General features: G+C 39.4%; 1 protein-coding gene across 5 annotated transcripts in view; it reads left to right on the top strand.

Moving 5' to 3' along the window:
* The window catches only part of ANKRD27 (ankyrin repeat domain 27), a 53,869-nt gene that overhangs the window by 34,802 nt on the left and 5,887 nt on the right, over positions 1-13,180 (top strand). For all 5 annotated transcript variants that reach the window (XM_005526400.3, XM_088062151.1, XM_014255506.2 and 2 more), the window contains exons 15-24: positions 323-405; positions 1,120-1,235; positions 1,973-2,065; positions 2,439-2,636; positions 2,947-3,006; positions 3,126-3,245; positions 6,554-6,598; positions 9,503-9,625; positions 11,395-11,592; positions 12,606-12,725. In XM_005526400.3, coding sequence (XP_005526457.2) covers positions 323-405; positions 1,120-1,235; positions 1,973-2,065; positions 2,439-2,636; positions 2,947-3,006; positions 3,126-3,245; positions 6,554-6,598; positions 9,503-9,625; positions 11,395-11,592; positions 12,606-12,725 — 1,156 coding nt within the window. The remainder of the gene's footprint in view (positions 1-322; positions 406-1,119; positions 1,236-1,972; positions 2,066-2,438; positions 2,637-2,946; positions 3,007-3,125; positions 3,246-6,553; positions 6,599-9,502; positions 9,626-11,394; positions 11,593-12,605; positions 12,726-13,180) is intronic.

Raw genomic sequence — 13,180 nt, 5'->3', positions numbered from 1 at the left:
GATGTAGTAGAGAGTGTGTGTGTGTGGTTTGAAAAAACAGAAGAAATACTGGGAGCATACAGAATCCTTTGGAACCCACCTGCTCTGTGATGGAGCCTGTATGTCCTTTGGTCTTTCTTCTCTTGAAACAAACTTACAGAAATGGGACTAATCTGCTTTTCTTAATAAAATGTAAAGTTCTGGGTGGAATGATTTGTCAATGTAAAAGGATAAAAAGTTCCAAAATCAGTTTTTTGTCATCCTTGGCAGCTTTTCCCTTTCTCTCCTCCTTCCTACCACCACCTGGGTAATTAAGCTGCTTTCAAACCATTGTGTTTTAAAGGAAACTGAATGACCCTTCCATTATCACCCCATTTTCCCGAGATGACCGGGGATACACTCCACTTCATATAGCTGCTATTTGTGGTGAGTGAGCTTGCTGTTCTTCACTAGTGTTTCCTGCTCCTTTTGCTTTTGTATCTTTGTCAGCCTGTTTTCCACCTTTGTATTAAAGCTGGAATTCTGCATGAAGTTGTTTTTTTTTTATTCTTTGCTATTGAAACTTTGCTGTTTCTATCTGACCACAGACTGAAGTTGTTGTGTATTCTTTTAAATTCAGTTTCTTATGGCTGAGTTGTTTGCTGACTGTTTACTTTTGCCATAGTGATTACCACAGTGGTGCTTTCTTCAGCTTTGAAAAAAGTAAAAATGTGTCCTCAGAAACCAGTCTTGTTTTAGAGGACTGGCAGATAGAGAAACAACTTTCTCCTGCAGCTGGCTATGCATTGTAGATCTTTAACACCTGTATTGTAATGTTCACTATGTACTTGATCTTTTTATTAGAGGCTGTATTATTTTCTTAATGGGAAGTTTCTTATTTATAATTTCCTTTTTTGTCATTACATTGAATCCAAATATTTTCTTATGTTACTTGTAGGATACAAATATATCTTGTTTTTAGCTGGAGGTTCCTTTATGGGGCTTTGACCCTGAATAATCTGCCACAAAAAATATGCTGTATATGTAAACATAGTATGCAGAAATGCAGGGTATCTTGGTTTATAGTCACTGTTTGAATTTGAAAAGTAGCGGTGTTCTTGTGCTAAGTTTACTCCTTTCTTTGAATGCTTCTTTTCCAAGGTCAAACTTCATTAGTGGATTTACTGGTAGCCAAAGGAGCCATTGTCAATGCTACAGATTACCACGGCTCAACTCCCCTTCACCTCGCCTGCCAGAAGGGATATCAAAACGTTACAGTAAGCACAACACCTAACCTACATAATAAATACATGACTCTATCTAAGCTCTTCTGCTGTTACTGTCATTTAGGTCTTCTGGGGAGATTTTACCAGAACCGTGTAAGCTGTCAGAATGGAGGATCTTTCATCATTGTAGTTTAGAAGATATTTTTTCTTCTACTGCAAGGTTTTCAGCCATTGTTAATAACCAACTGGCAGCTCTGCATACCTGATAAATCTTCCACTTAATTAACACAAATGTCCAGTACATAATACAAATGGAGAGCACCTCTGCTCTTGCTTGAGCCAGAACAACCATTGCAGTCATTGGGCTGAGTTAAACACTTCACACTGTGTTTAGGATAGACTGTGTAACTGCAGTAATTATTGTCTACTTGAATATAATAGATGTGATATTCTCCAATTAGCATTGTTGAAATTAAGCTGTGTCTTCACTTGCATAGGCTCTTGAGGTGCAAGGTAGATGGTGTAGTGAGTATATTGCAGTGTTTGCTGCAGTAGAGAATTCATTTTTTTTCAATTAAAATTCTGAATATATAAGAAGAGACTTTTTGATTCTTGGGGTAGGGCACAGACAGTGCTGCAGTGCCAAGAGGGTGGTGTCTGAACCAGGAGGCAGAGCTAGTGTCTCATGAAGTGCTTCATCATGCCAGAACCCTAAAGGAATCTGCAAAGCAATAATTGTTTGTACATTAATTTTTTAGTTAAATGTCTACTTTTGTTTTTCTTTTAAGCTGCTCTTATTGCACTACAAGGCAAGTACTGATGTTCAGGACAATAATGGAAATACTCCACTTCATTTGGCCTGCACTTACGGTCATGAGGATGTAAGTAATTGTTTTGTAACAAACCAAATGGGCATTCTAATGGAAAGGAATTAAACTGATGCAAATTAGCACTAAACTTACATATTTTAAAAAGTAAATAAAAATATTTGAAGGCTAAATTGTTTAATGCTCTAAATGAGGACTTTATTTGGTAGTTCGTAGCAATTTTTAATGTGAGTTCACATTAAAGATAGCATTGCTTTGCAAATATAGTTATTAACTCTTTATTTAATGACACTGAACCACTAAAGCCTGCTCTTTAGGTAATGGGGTTACATGAGCAGCAATAAAAACAAACCTTTTAGGATTGTGCCTGTTACCTGAACTGAGACACAGCTCTATAATTTATTGATAGCTTTCCTTCCCTTCCCAGTGTGTCAAGGCTTTGGTGTACTATGATGTGCACTCCTGCAGGCTGGATATTGGCAATGAGAAGGGAGACACTCCTCTCCACATCGCTGCTCGCTGGGGCTATCAAGGGATCATAGAAGTGCTCCTGCAAAATGGGGCAAACCCAGAAATTCAGAACAGGATGAAAGAGACTTCCCTACAGTGTGCACTAAATTCCAAGGTATTCCTCTTTATCTTCCAGCCTGGTTTCTTTCCAATGCAGCACCACAGAGGTGTAGGTGTTCACTGCTAATAGGGTCTCACTGTTAAAGAGAAAATGTGTGTTTCTCTCTGAGGAGAAAAGGTCCCACTTTAACTCCAGCAGCAGGAATACACTCTGTGGGATAGAACATGAACTTGTAAATGGGTACTTTTAATCTGCTCAGTCATAATCTGTTACTAATTATTAGGTTGTCAGCTAATTTGTGTTTTAGTCAGTAGATTCCTCTATAAGTGGAGTTACACTGGTTCTCTTTAATGTGTTCATGCAGATTTTGTCATTGATGGAATTGAGCTACCTAACGTTTGAAAGAGGACAGAGTGCGTCTGAGGTAACAGCCCATTGCTAAACTGTTTCTTGCCTATGCTTAGTATCTTCAATTTGATATTTAACTTTTTCTTTTTGGTTGTTTATTTAATTGATTTTTATATGTTTTTTTCCAACTGTAAGTCACCGCTTAGGTCGCCTCAGCACTCAGCAGAAACTTTCAGCAGAGGATCATCTGTCTCAAGCCTGTCATCAGCATCAACTGATATAAGGCAAGAAGAAGCAAAAAACAGTTATAAAGAGGTAAGACTGAGGTATAGGTTTTGGCAGTAAGCAAAGTGAAGGAAGTTAGAAGAGTAATAATTTGCTACAGTGTTTTAAACTGCTTCTTCAGGAATAGCCTTCTGTCTGGTTTGGAAAATAAGTGCTGTCCCTGGGGGCTTGTCATCTCAGTACCTGAGCACTCATTTTTGCATGGTTTCAGCTGCTCTGTTGGTTATTTCTAGGGAAGAATCTCTGAAGTAGTTGTTCATATTCATTGAGAATTTGTTGAGGTTTACCAAAGTGCAGTGGCAGTCGGTGCCCCAAGGACCTGGCTGTCCCATCCAGGAATTAAGTGCCACTGTTAGTTTATAGAATCTGTCAGGGAAGAGACTAGTACAGGCATTCTGGCAAACAACAAACTGGAATGTTAAGACATGCTTTCAAAATAGGAATGGGAATCAGTTTTGACTCTTATACCACCACTCATTCTGATGCTTCTTTTTATTTTTCCTAGTCTCCCTATTCATTTTTTTTTTTCCAAATTGACTTCCTAAGTATGTTTGTTTCTCTCAATATCACCACTACATTCAGATTCTTCCTTTGCCTGCTATTAAAAGGTTCTTCTCTTGCCAGAAGTTTCAGTTTTCTAAAAATATTGAAACACAAAGATGTAAATCTTGAATGGACAATATGATTTCACACTTGAGTTGCTCTATGAGAGGCCCAGTGAAGGGCTGTACCTCCCTGTTTGTAGAGTCAAGCACTCTAAAGAAGTTCTCCTCGTAAATTGAGGGTTTATTTTTTCTTTGAAGGAACAAATTTATCGCACCCAAGTGCTAAGACTGTAGTTCAAACCAGGGAAAAAAGATTACAAACTGCTTATACCTGAGGTCCTTGGGGTTAATGACCTTCTCTGTAATCCAGCTTTAGTTCATTTCTGTTTGCCAAGTTTCACCTGAGCTTCCTGCTCAAAGAGGCAAGAACCTGATGCTCTGGTATACCACTGGAAGTAATGGGAAACTGATATGGTCAGTTTTTCCAGTTTTCCTTTGCACCTTGGATTAAGGGCATACAGTCAGACCTTTATTAATCAATACTAAATTATACTCTTAAATGAGCTAGTCATAATGTTTATCATGACTTAGAAAAGAGAGAGTGAAAGAGCCAGGATTGTAAATTTGGGACTTGCTCTGTTTGAACTAAAATTTCCATGCACAGTTCCTGTTCAGCAGCTGAAGAACTGGCCATGCAGGTGAATTGTAGTAGATTTCTTTCTTCTATTTTTACATTTAAAGGAAGGTTCTGTTCCATGGAAGAGTGAGAAAACAAACTGGAAAGATGGGGAAATGCATGTAGCAGACATTTTGCCCTAAGTGCTCTTAATAAATTATCTATAAGATGCATAACAAATGTTGTACCACTGCTGGGGCCTGAGGCAGCTTTTAGTACTTTAAGAAGGTTGTTATTTTTGGAAATAAATTATCAGAGCTTGTGGGTCACTGCTATTACTGTTAGGCATCTTGTATGGCATAAGATGAGTCCTGAAAAATCCTTTACATTCTCCAGTGACATTATTCTGTATGATTAGGGGAAGTTTAGGGGAGGCACAGACCTCAGTAGGGCATATAGTCCGTTTTAGCTGTATATGTGGAGAGATTGGGATTCAGCTCACCCAACTTCTGGAAGACAGCTGTCTTCACTTGAGACATCTATTGCCCCTCCTTACTGCAGGGAAATTAACTCCAGAGAGGAGTTAACCTCAAACATGCTTAGTTTGACCTGAATTGCACTCAGGTGTTATTTGTTGACTGCATTCTCTTCTGTGGTTACCAGAGAGGGAGTTTAAATCTTGGCTGAGATTTAGACAGCTGACTTTTAGACATTCAAAGTTAGGAAAGAAAAATCAAAGAACCATAGATTCTGCCCTGAGTGACCAGTGCATGACTTCAAGACCTTCATCCTGTATTGGGAAGGTATAATAAAACCAAATTTAAGTGTTCCTAAGCAGAGATAAAAATGGAGAGATTTCATCTGGCCTCTGATCTTTCAGCTGTTTCTGTCCTGTTCTTCATCTAAAAACCCTGAAGAAAGAGATCAGAGCAACGAAACACAAACTTCAGTCTCGTTCTTCCTTGTTTGCCTTGCCCAACACCACTGTCACCCTCAGCAAGGTGGTAATTTCCATGTGAAGATGGAAATGTGGCTGAAGCTGTCACTCCATGACATCTTCAGCTTGCAAGGTGTTCCTTACTATTGAAACAAGTACGCTTACACAGCAGCACCTTCGGTGATTCTAGCATAGTGCTGGAATAATTTGCTATAATGCTGAAACAGATTTTCACAAAGCTTTTTAAATGATTCTTGACACTCTGCAGAGCCAGGTGAATTGTGAGAGGACTGATGGACTCTCCCTGCCCTTTTGCTGGCACCTTTCCCATTCCTGTCAGGTAGGATCTCTACTCCTTCATGTGAGAGCGGAGAATTAGAGAAGTGAAGAGACAAGTTAATCTTCTCCTGCTTTCACAAGCTACCTGAGGGCTCAGGGGAGTGGCACCAGTGCTCTGCAGAGCACCTTCCACCTCTTCTTCCCTCACATGACTCTTTTCCCCTGCAGAGCTCATGAGCAGGCAAGCACCTTCATCCAGCAGCGGAGCTCCGGCTTCACCCTACACTTAAATGGGCTGATGCTGGTGCTTGTCCTAATGCATACCCTTTGATAGTTATAGCTTTCCAGATTTAAGTAAGAAAAGAAATTTCATACTTACAGTCAAGTTAGATTTGTTTTTTAGCACAGGATTAAACCAGTTATCTGCAGATGTAAAGGTTACTATTGGAAAGCATCTTTTTAATCTTAAAGTGTTGTTTCTCAAGTAGCACAATGAAACCTGCCATCCTTTGTGTTCCTGGTAGCACAGAGTAGCTCAGCAAGAGTCCAAACAGTATTAGTGTATATTAGGGTAGGAATTTGCCTTGAGCAGGGAGTTTTAATGTTAGGCTCACACAGAAATGCACAGGGCAGCTGCTGCTGCAGCAGCATAATAATATATATCAGCTTACATGGCTTTGTTTATGGGTGGGCCACATATCCTCAATTTAGGTAAGTACTGTTTAACTGAGCAAGGCAGAGATCATCAAATGGCCACAGGCCTTGTACAGATTTTCTGTCTCATAAAGGAAGAAGGTTTTTCCTTTTAAACTTTATCAATAAATATGAAATGGGCCAGCAGTAATCCTACTGCATGAGCTTAGGAGGTTAGCAAGGGACACAGGATTTTCTGTGTTCTGCTTAATGTCAATACTAACAAATAAAATAAATAAAGCGAATAAATAATTTTCTTCATACATAGGTGGAAAAACTCCTGAGAGCAGTTGCTGATGGAGATCTGGAAATGGTGAGTGTTAATGTGGCTGTTGAATATTAGTGAATACCATTCTATCTCGTTCAAATTGAGGAATTACTTGTAAATAGTATCAAGTGGAGAATGCTTTGGGTAACAATCTCATGAAAAGAGGAAATTTAGGTAACACTAGTCAGCACAAAGATGCTATTTGTGGGGCACACAACAACATGTAGTTTGGATTTCACTTCAAATAGACAGCTGATGACTATAATAATACCAGTTTCAGAGGTGCTGTTCTGTAATTTGTGGTACCACCTGTCTTGACTATTTTTTTATTTATTCTTGCCTTTATTCCTCAAAAATGAGATGCTTCCGATGTCATTCTACTGAAAAATTGAAGATGATGCAGGAATCTTCAGGAGTTTTGCTTTTGGAAATGTGTTTAAGGCTGCAGATTTCTTGATTTTCTTGTAGTTCACAGAACAAAACTATAAAGCTGTGTGAGAATGCAGGTTTGCTCTGTTGGGTGCATGTTCTGAAAAACCTGTTTGGGTTTGGTTTATACCAGGAGTTACAAGTGCCAATGAAGCCTCACAGAGTCATCAGAAAATAGAAAACCCATGTTACAAAATATGTGCCATGTTCATACTGTTTCTCTTATGTTTTATTCCACAGGGGTGACAGAAATAATTTATCAGCTGATAGAGCAAAGAACTGTTCAGTTTTTGAGTACATACCATTATCCTAGTTTACAATGTGACTTAATATTAGTAATTATTTCCAAGCCAGCCCTTAAGTCATTTCAAGAAGCACTAACATGTACAATGGTGATATTTGCCATCTTTCTGGCCAGTGGTATATGTGCATGTATTACAGTTAACTTTTCACTCACTTTGTAAAAATCTGAATTTCATCAAGAAAATTAAGTATAGTGCTATAACTTGCTGGAAAATTAGTATCTAGCACTGCTCAATAGATACCAGCAATGAAAAGCATATGGAAATCCAGTCTGTGCATTCAGATGACAGAATCACCTTATCTTTTGTGGATTCACTTTCCTCATTACTGAAGTTCATGTGAAGCTGTTCATAAAAGGAGAATCATCTAACTGGATGAGAAAGGTTACAGATTGCCTATCTCTTAAAAAAAAATGAGTATTTAAAAACTCTGACCTTGTTCTGACAGCCTGAGGTCTGTATCCATAGGAACAGCCACAGCAACCAGGTCATTAGGGCTCCTGTAGATTTTTGCTGTGGCAGCCAACTGAGCTTTGCAAGAGGCTTTAAAAAAGTGCTGTGAAACTGGAAGATTTAAAAAAAAAATAAACATTATGATGCTATTGGCGCTGTCTCAGCATGGCTACTGGATTTGGTACTCTCCTTGTACCCAGCCTGTCCAGTGGAAAGGATATGTGCAAATCTACCACAGCAAAAAAGCAAATCTCTCGTCTGAAATAAGTGTTGTGGAGCAGTTGAAAGGTTGGATTGAGGGTACACAGACCCAGAGTGCTTGGCTGAGTATTCCAAAGTACCCCAGCAGTGTAAAGAACTTTTCAGGTGACAGATTACCTGGAAATGAAGCTGGGCAATCTCCTGAGGTGTCTGTCTAGTGTGTGTCTACTTGAAAGTACAGTTAATATTTTGACAAAAACTACCTTTAAACCAAGAAGAATGGCTACTGCACTGTAATTACAAAGAGATGGGCAAAGAAGTAGTGTGTTCAGGCTTTTGGGAGACACTGATGTCACTATGCTGGGAGCTGTGCACTGGATAATGAGAGCAGCAGTACTGGGCTGTCACAGGAGGAGGAGGGAGTAGATTGTGAGTCTTGGTGAGTCTGCAGGGAAAGGGGGAAGTGAAGTGACAGTTCTGCTTATTTTAGGCATGTACAAATGTAGGAAGTAGTAAAGCTTTGCTGAGCTGGCCTTCCATAAACAGGCAGGCTGGAGAGAAGAGTTCCTTTACTGCAAGGAGCAACATGGAATTTGCAGGGAAAGCAGTATTCTGTGAAAAACATCCCTTTTCAGGCTCAAATATATTACCATTCAGAATCAGGTATAGGCCCCTTCCTGGCTGTCCTAGGATTTGTTGTAGCTGCATGTGTTTAAGTGGATAGGACATGGATGTGTTGTTTTCCCAGAGCTCAGTGGTGAGGAGCAGAACCTGTGACAAGTGTGAGATTAAACAGAGTGGGAGGAATGTCTCAGAAATCCCACTGTCCCCATTCCCTTGGACTAGCAGCTGTAGAGCTCTTGGCCTGGTCCATAATAAATAATAAAAAGCAGAGACTTAATACAGTCACTGCTAATTCTAAGATGTCTTTAGTGAAATGTAGATTAATAAGTTTCAAGAGAAAAATGTACTGCTTAAACAGCTTTTTTTTTTGTTTTGTTGAATGCAATGTGATGTAAAATTTACATGCCCTAAGCATCACTGTTTGCAGGTTGCACATGAATGCCCTGAGCCCTAAGACTTCACTGAAGGGCCTCTCTCAAATATTGTTAATTGGGGAAAAATTGAAATTGTCCAACTGCTGTGAAGTGACAGACCTAAGGAAAGTCAGTGCTCCTGCAAAGTTTTGGGTACCAGTTAAATGTTGTCATCCTTGTCATTCCTTGTGTTCTTTAAAGCAAAAGATGAAACAAAATTCATATTGATATGAGCTGGCACAAATCATCTGAGCTAAAAGGATTTGGAGTGTTTGAGAGTGGGTGCACACTGAAGTTGTGATTAGGCAGCAGGAAGTAATTTATAATTCACTGCTGTACTTGGAGAACTTCCTAGCTGCTTTGTCAACAATAGCACTTGATTTTTTAATTTGGCCTGTGGGCAGCTGATGTGCTCTCCCTGAGACACTCAGAAGTGTATGTTCGTCAAATTTGACTTGTCTCCATTTGCAGATCTGTTAGGACATGCAACTTTTGGACTATAAAGAAGGATTTGCTTTTTATGCCAGGTCCGTTATCTCTTGGAGTGGATGGAAGAAGATTTGGAAGATGAGGATGACACAGCCAGTATATCAAAACCAGAATTCTGCCATCCCTTATGCCAGTGCTCAAAATGTGGGCCAGCACAAAAGGTTGGAATATTCATTCTGTAAAAAGAATAATTTATATTCTTGTAATGTAAGTTTTAGCTTAAGAGAAATAGCATTCATATTGCCCAGCACCTCTGTCTGTCTATAAAGAAATTAACTATATACAGATTTTCACACTTCATCTGATGGAATGAAATTACTTTTTTTTTAATTGAACTGTTGTAAATTTTGGATACAGGAACAGTGTTCATGGACTCACTCAAAGTCTAATGGATTGAGAAAGCTTCACAGTTTGCTTTTAGCATATGTGGAGTGCTGTCAGGAAGGTTTGGGCAATTTTGAATAAACATTCTTTTCTAAGCCTCTGATTCTCTTTAGTTTACACTGCTACTGGCACAGCATATCTACTTACCTGTTAGTAATCAGTTCAGCAGGGAACACCTGCTAATCCCAAATCCATGTAATGCTGATAAAGTATTTTTTTTAATTGGATGGCATCTTTTCTACAAGCCATATCTAAAGCCTCTCCAGAGATTAGATATAATTACAAAGACTTCCTTTTCAGCTGCAAAGATTTCCTTCCCCCTAACTTACCACGCTCTGTAGAATAGAACGAGGCTTTGCAATACACTCTTTTTATGGTTTTTTGGTTTGTTGTTTTTTGGTTCGTTTTTTTTCTGTGTATGTGTTTTTGGTTTGGTTTTTTTGTTGTTGTTTTAAATAAGGAACAATCCCATCTTTTTGGAAATAGAAATTCCATAACTTGCTTTCCTGGAGGTGTCTGAAGGTGTACAAGACTGCATAGGTCATTGCAAAATAATCCTAAGTACAAATTTTCAGTTTATTGGCTACTTTGAGGTTAACAGCACTGTGAGATGGCTTAACTTCTAAATTCCCCACTGCCACCACACATTTATTTTGTGCAGGCTTAGAGTGTGCTGTTGTCCTTAAATTCACATTCACACCTGCTTTGTTCTCTGGTAAGGGGTGTCTGTGCCTCAGGACAGAGATCATGTGCTAAAGATGCCAGAGCTGGAGTCCATAAAGCTCTTTTTATTGCTGATAGGAAAGGGAATGGCATCTGCTGTGGAATTTACTTGTCTGCTGAATGAGAAGAAGGAACTTGTTAATTAATCCAAAACCCTGTGTTAGGCACACGATGAAAGCACAGAATGAAAGGTTGTGCACCACTGTAAATGTCAGGCAGCCACAGTTCACAAGAGGAGTGAAAGAGGATGTTCTGTTTAGCGGGGTAAACTGTCCTCCAGGTGGTTTCCTTATCTTGACTCCCCAGGGGAGTCTGTTCTCTGGCCCACTCTTGCTTCCAGATGAAGTAAATTAATTTCAAGTTGTATCCTTATTACCCCAAGCTTCATGTAGTATTAAGAAGTGTTTATTGTCTGTCTCAAAGAGCATAAATATTTGTATAAATGAAAGTAACTCATTAACACTGCCACATATCCAGTATGAGCATCCTAACAGCTACATAAAAACTTTGTTTTGCTTATGTCTCAACCTGTGCTGCTTTAGCCTCTTTTTAATATCATGAATACTTTGCCTTGAGTTGCTCTGCATGAAGCTATCACATTGGAAGAACAGAGATAACAATAAAAGTAATTTTCTGTTGAAAAATACTACCAAGCTGCTCTGCTTTACTAACTTTTTCTGAACGCCTCAAATTAGGCTCTAGCAGAATTTCTTGTAATGCCCATCTGCCTGTTTTATATAAACTTAGCAGGTATTTGGCTATTTCATTAATTAAAACAAAGCATGATTATTTTTACAGTTTTGTTGTGTGTTTTCCTCAACAGAAGTTTTCCAGGATCTGTGCCAATGGGCTGGGGGTGAATGTTTCAAACCAGGATGGTTTCACCCCGCTGCACATGGCTGCTCTGCACGGCCACGGCGAGCTGGCGTCGCTGCTGCTGCGCCACGGCGCCAGTGCCAGCGCCAAGAACACCCAGCTGGCAGCTCCCCTGCACCTGGCCTGCCAGAAGGGACACTCCCAGGTAACCCTGCCTTCCCCACAAACCTGGCCACCCCTGGAAAGCTCCGGTGAAAATTTCCTCGGGTTTCCCAGACAGGGAAGTTGGCAACAAAGCTAAGCCAGGAACAGAGAAAATGAGTTTGGCGGTTCTGGTTTTTAAAATCTCCAGATGGAAAGGGAAACTGTGAGCTGAAATCGTTTCAGTAGATACCTTTTCTTTATAAATTACTTAAAATACTGGTTTAATGCAAGTGGTGCAAAAACCTTCTGTTGTACTTCAAACGCTTTAAACGTCCTTTGTGCAGCTGAATCTTCCATGTGCATTCCTCTGGACCTTCTTCTCTAGGTTATGTTTGTGTTTTGGTACTTTCAATAACCACAGTATTAATTAGTTACTGTATTTGCAAGTCGTTTAATTAGATCATGAGCCAAGTGGAGCTTTGAGGCAGCAGATAACTTGTCCTTCACTTCAAGTCAGGGAAGCAAAAGCAGTGAAAGGAGAAGTGTGAGCCCATGGGGGGAGGGTGTCAATACAGGAGGGAGAGTAAATGAGATGAGAAAATAACAACGTGAAAAAAGTGGGGAAACAGGCAAATGGGAAGGTGCAGCAAAGTGGAAAATTATTATTTTAGAAATAAGGAGCTGAAGACTGCAGGAGGGGAAAAAAGAGAAATTTGAAAATGATGGGAAGACAAAGCACTAGGGAAGCAAGAAAAACCAATACAACTCACAGTTGTAGGTTAATTCATGGGATAGTTGTAGATTAGCTCATGGGGTAATTACAGTGTAAAGAACTCCTTCCAAGTGTTGTGATGAGTTTGGAAAATGTGCTGCTGCTGTGGTGGTGGGATTTGATGTTTTGTTAAGTTACTGGTTATATTTGTTTTTCATGCACCTCAAGTTTTATTTTCTGGCCTTTCTTGTAGTTGCTTAATTTTTTCTTTTTTAAAAGTGGGTGTTAAAATATGAAAATTAGTCTCATACTCAGTAACTCAGTACTCTTACTTGGAGTAAAGTTTTTACTTCTTTCAATAGGTGGTAAAGTGTCTGATGGATTACAATGCTAAACAAAATAAAAAGGATATCTATGGAAATACTCCCTTGATTTATGCATGCTCGAATGGTCATTATGAGACTACTGCCTTGTTGTTGCAGGTAAGATCACTGAAGACAGTGTTCTGCTGGTATTTCTCATTCATACCTGTGCTTACCCAGTGCTCACAATCGGTATTTTTAGTTATGCATTTCTCTGTCAAAAATACTTGGGGAAAGAAATAACAGTTTTTTTAACTTACTCTTTTCAATCCCATCCTTTCACAAATTTTAGTTATTAAAATTATTAAATATTACCTTGCTATTGTACAGGTAGCTGTTTTTATGGAACTTGTACGTGGTAGGTGTTAGGTTTTCTTGCCTGGGATTCTATCACGTAGGGTTGGGGGTTTCTTAAGTATCTGTAATAGATGTGTGCAAAACCGAAATGAGCTGATCCACGGAGCTGTGGCTGTGAGATGGGGCACTGACGTGACCAGGTGGGCTCTCGTTGCTGTGGCGTGTGAACCCCTCTGGTCCGTGCTGCCTTTCTAACTCTGCTTTCCCTTTGCTGTGCA

This window comes from Pseudopodoces humilis, chromosome 14 (assembly GCF_049639895.1).
Source record: "Pseudopodoces humilis isolate 2021_Gansu_Grassland_sample_001 chromosome 14, ASM4963989v1, whole genome shotgun sequence".
Classification (NCBI taxonomy): Eukaryota; Metazoa; Chordata; class Aves; order Passeriformes; family Paridae; genus Pseudopodoces; species Pseudopodoces humilis.
The sequence above is the reverse complement of the archived record's forward strand: the minus strand, read 5'-3'. Positions and strand labels throughout refer to the sequence as shown.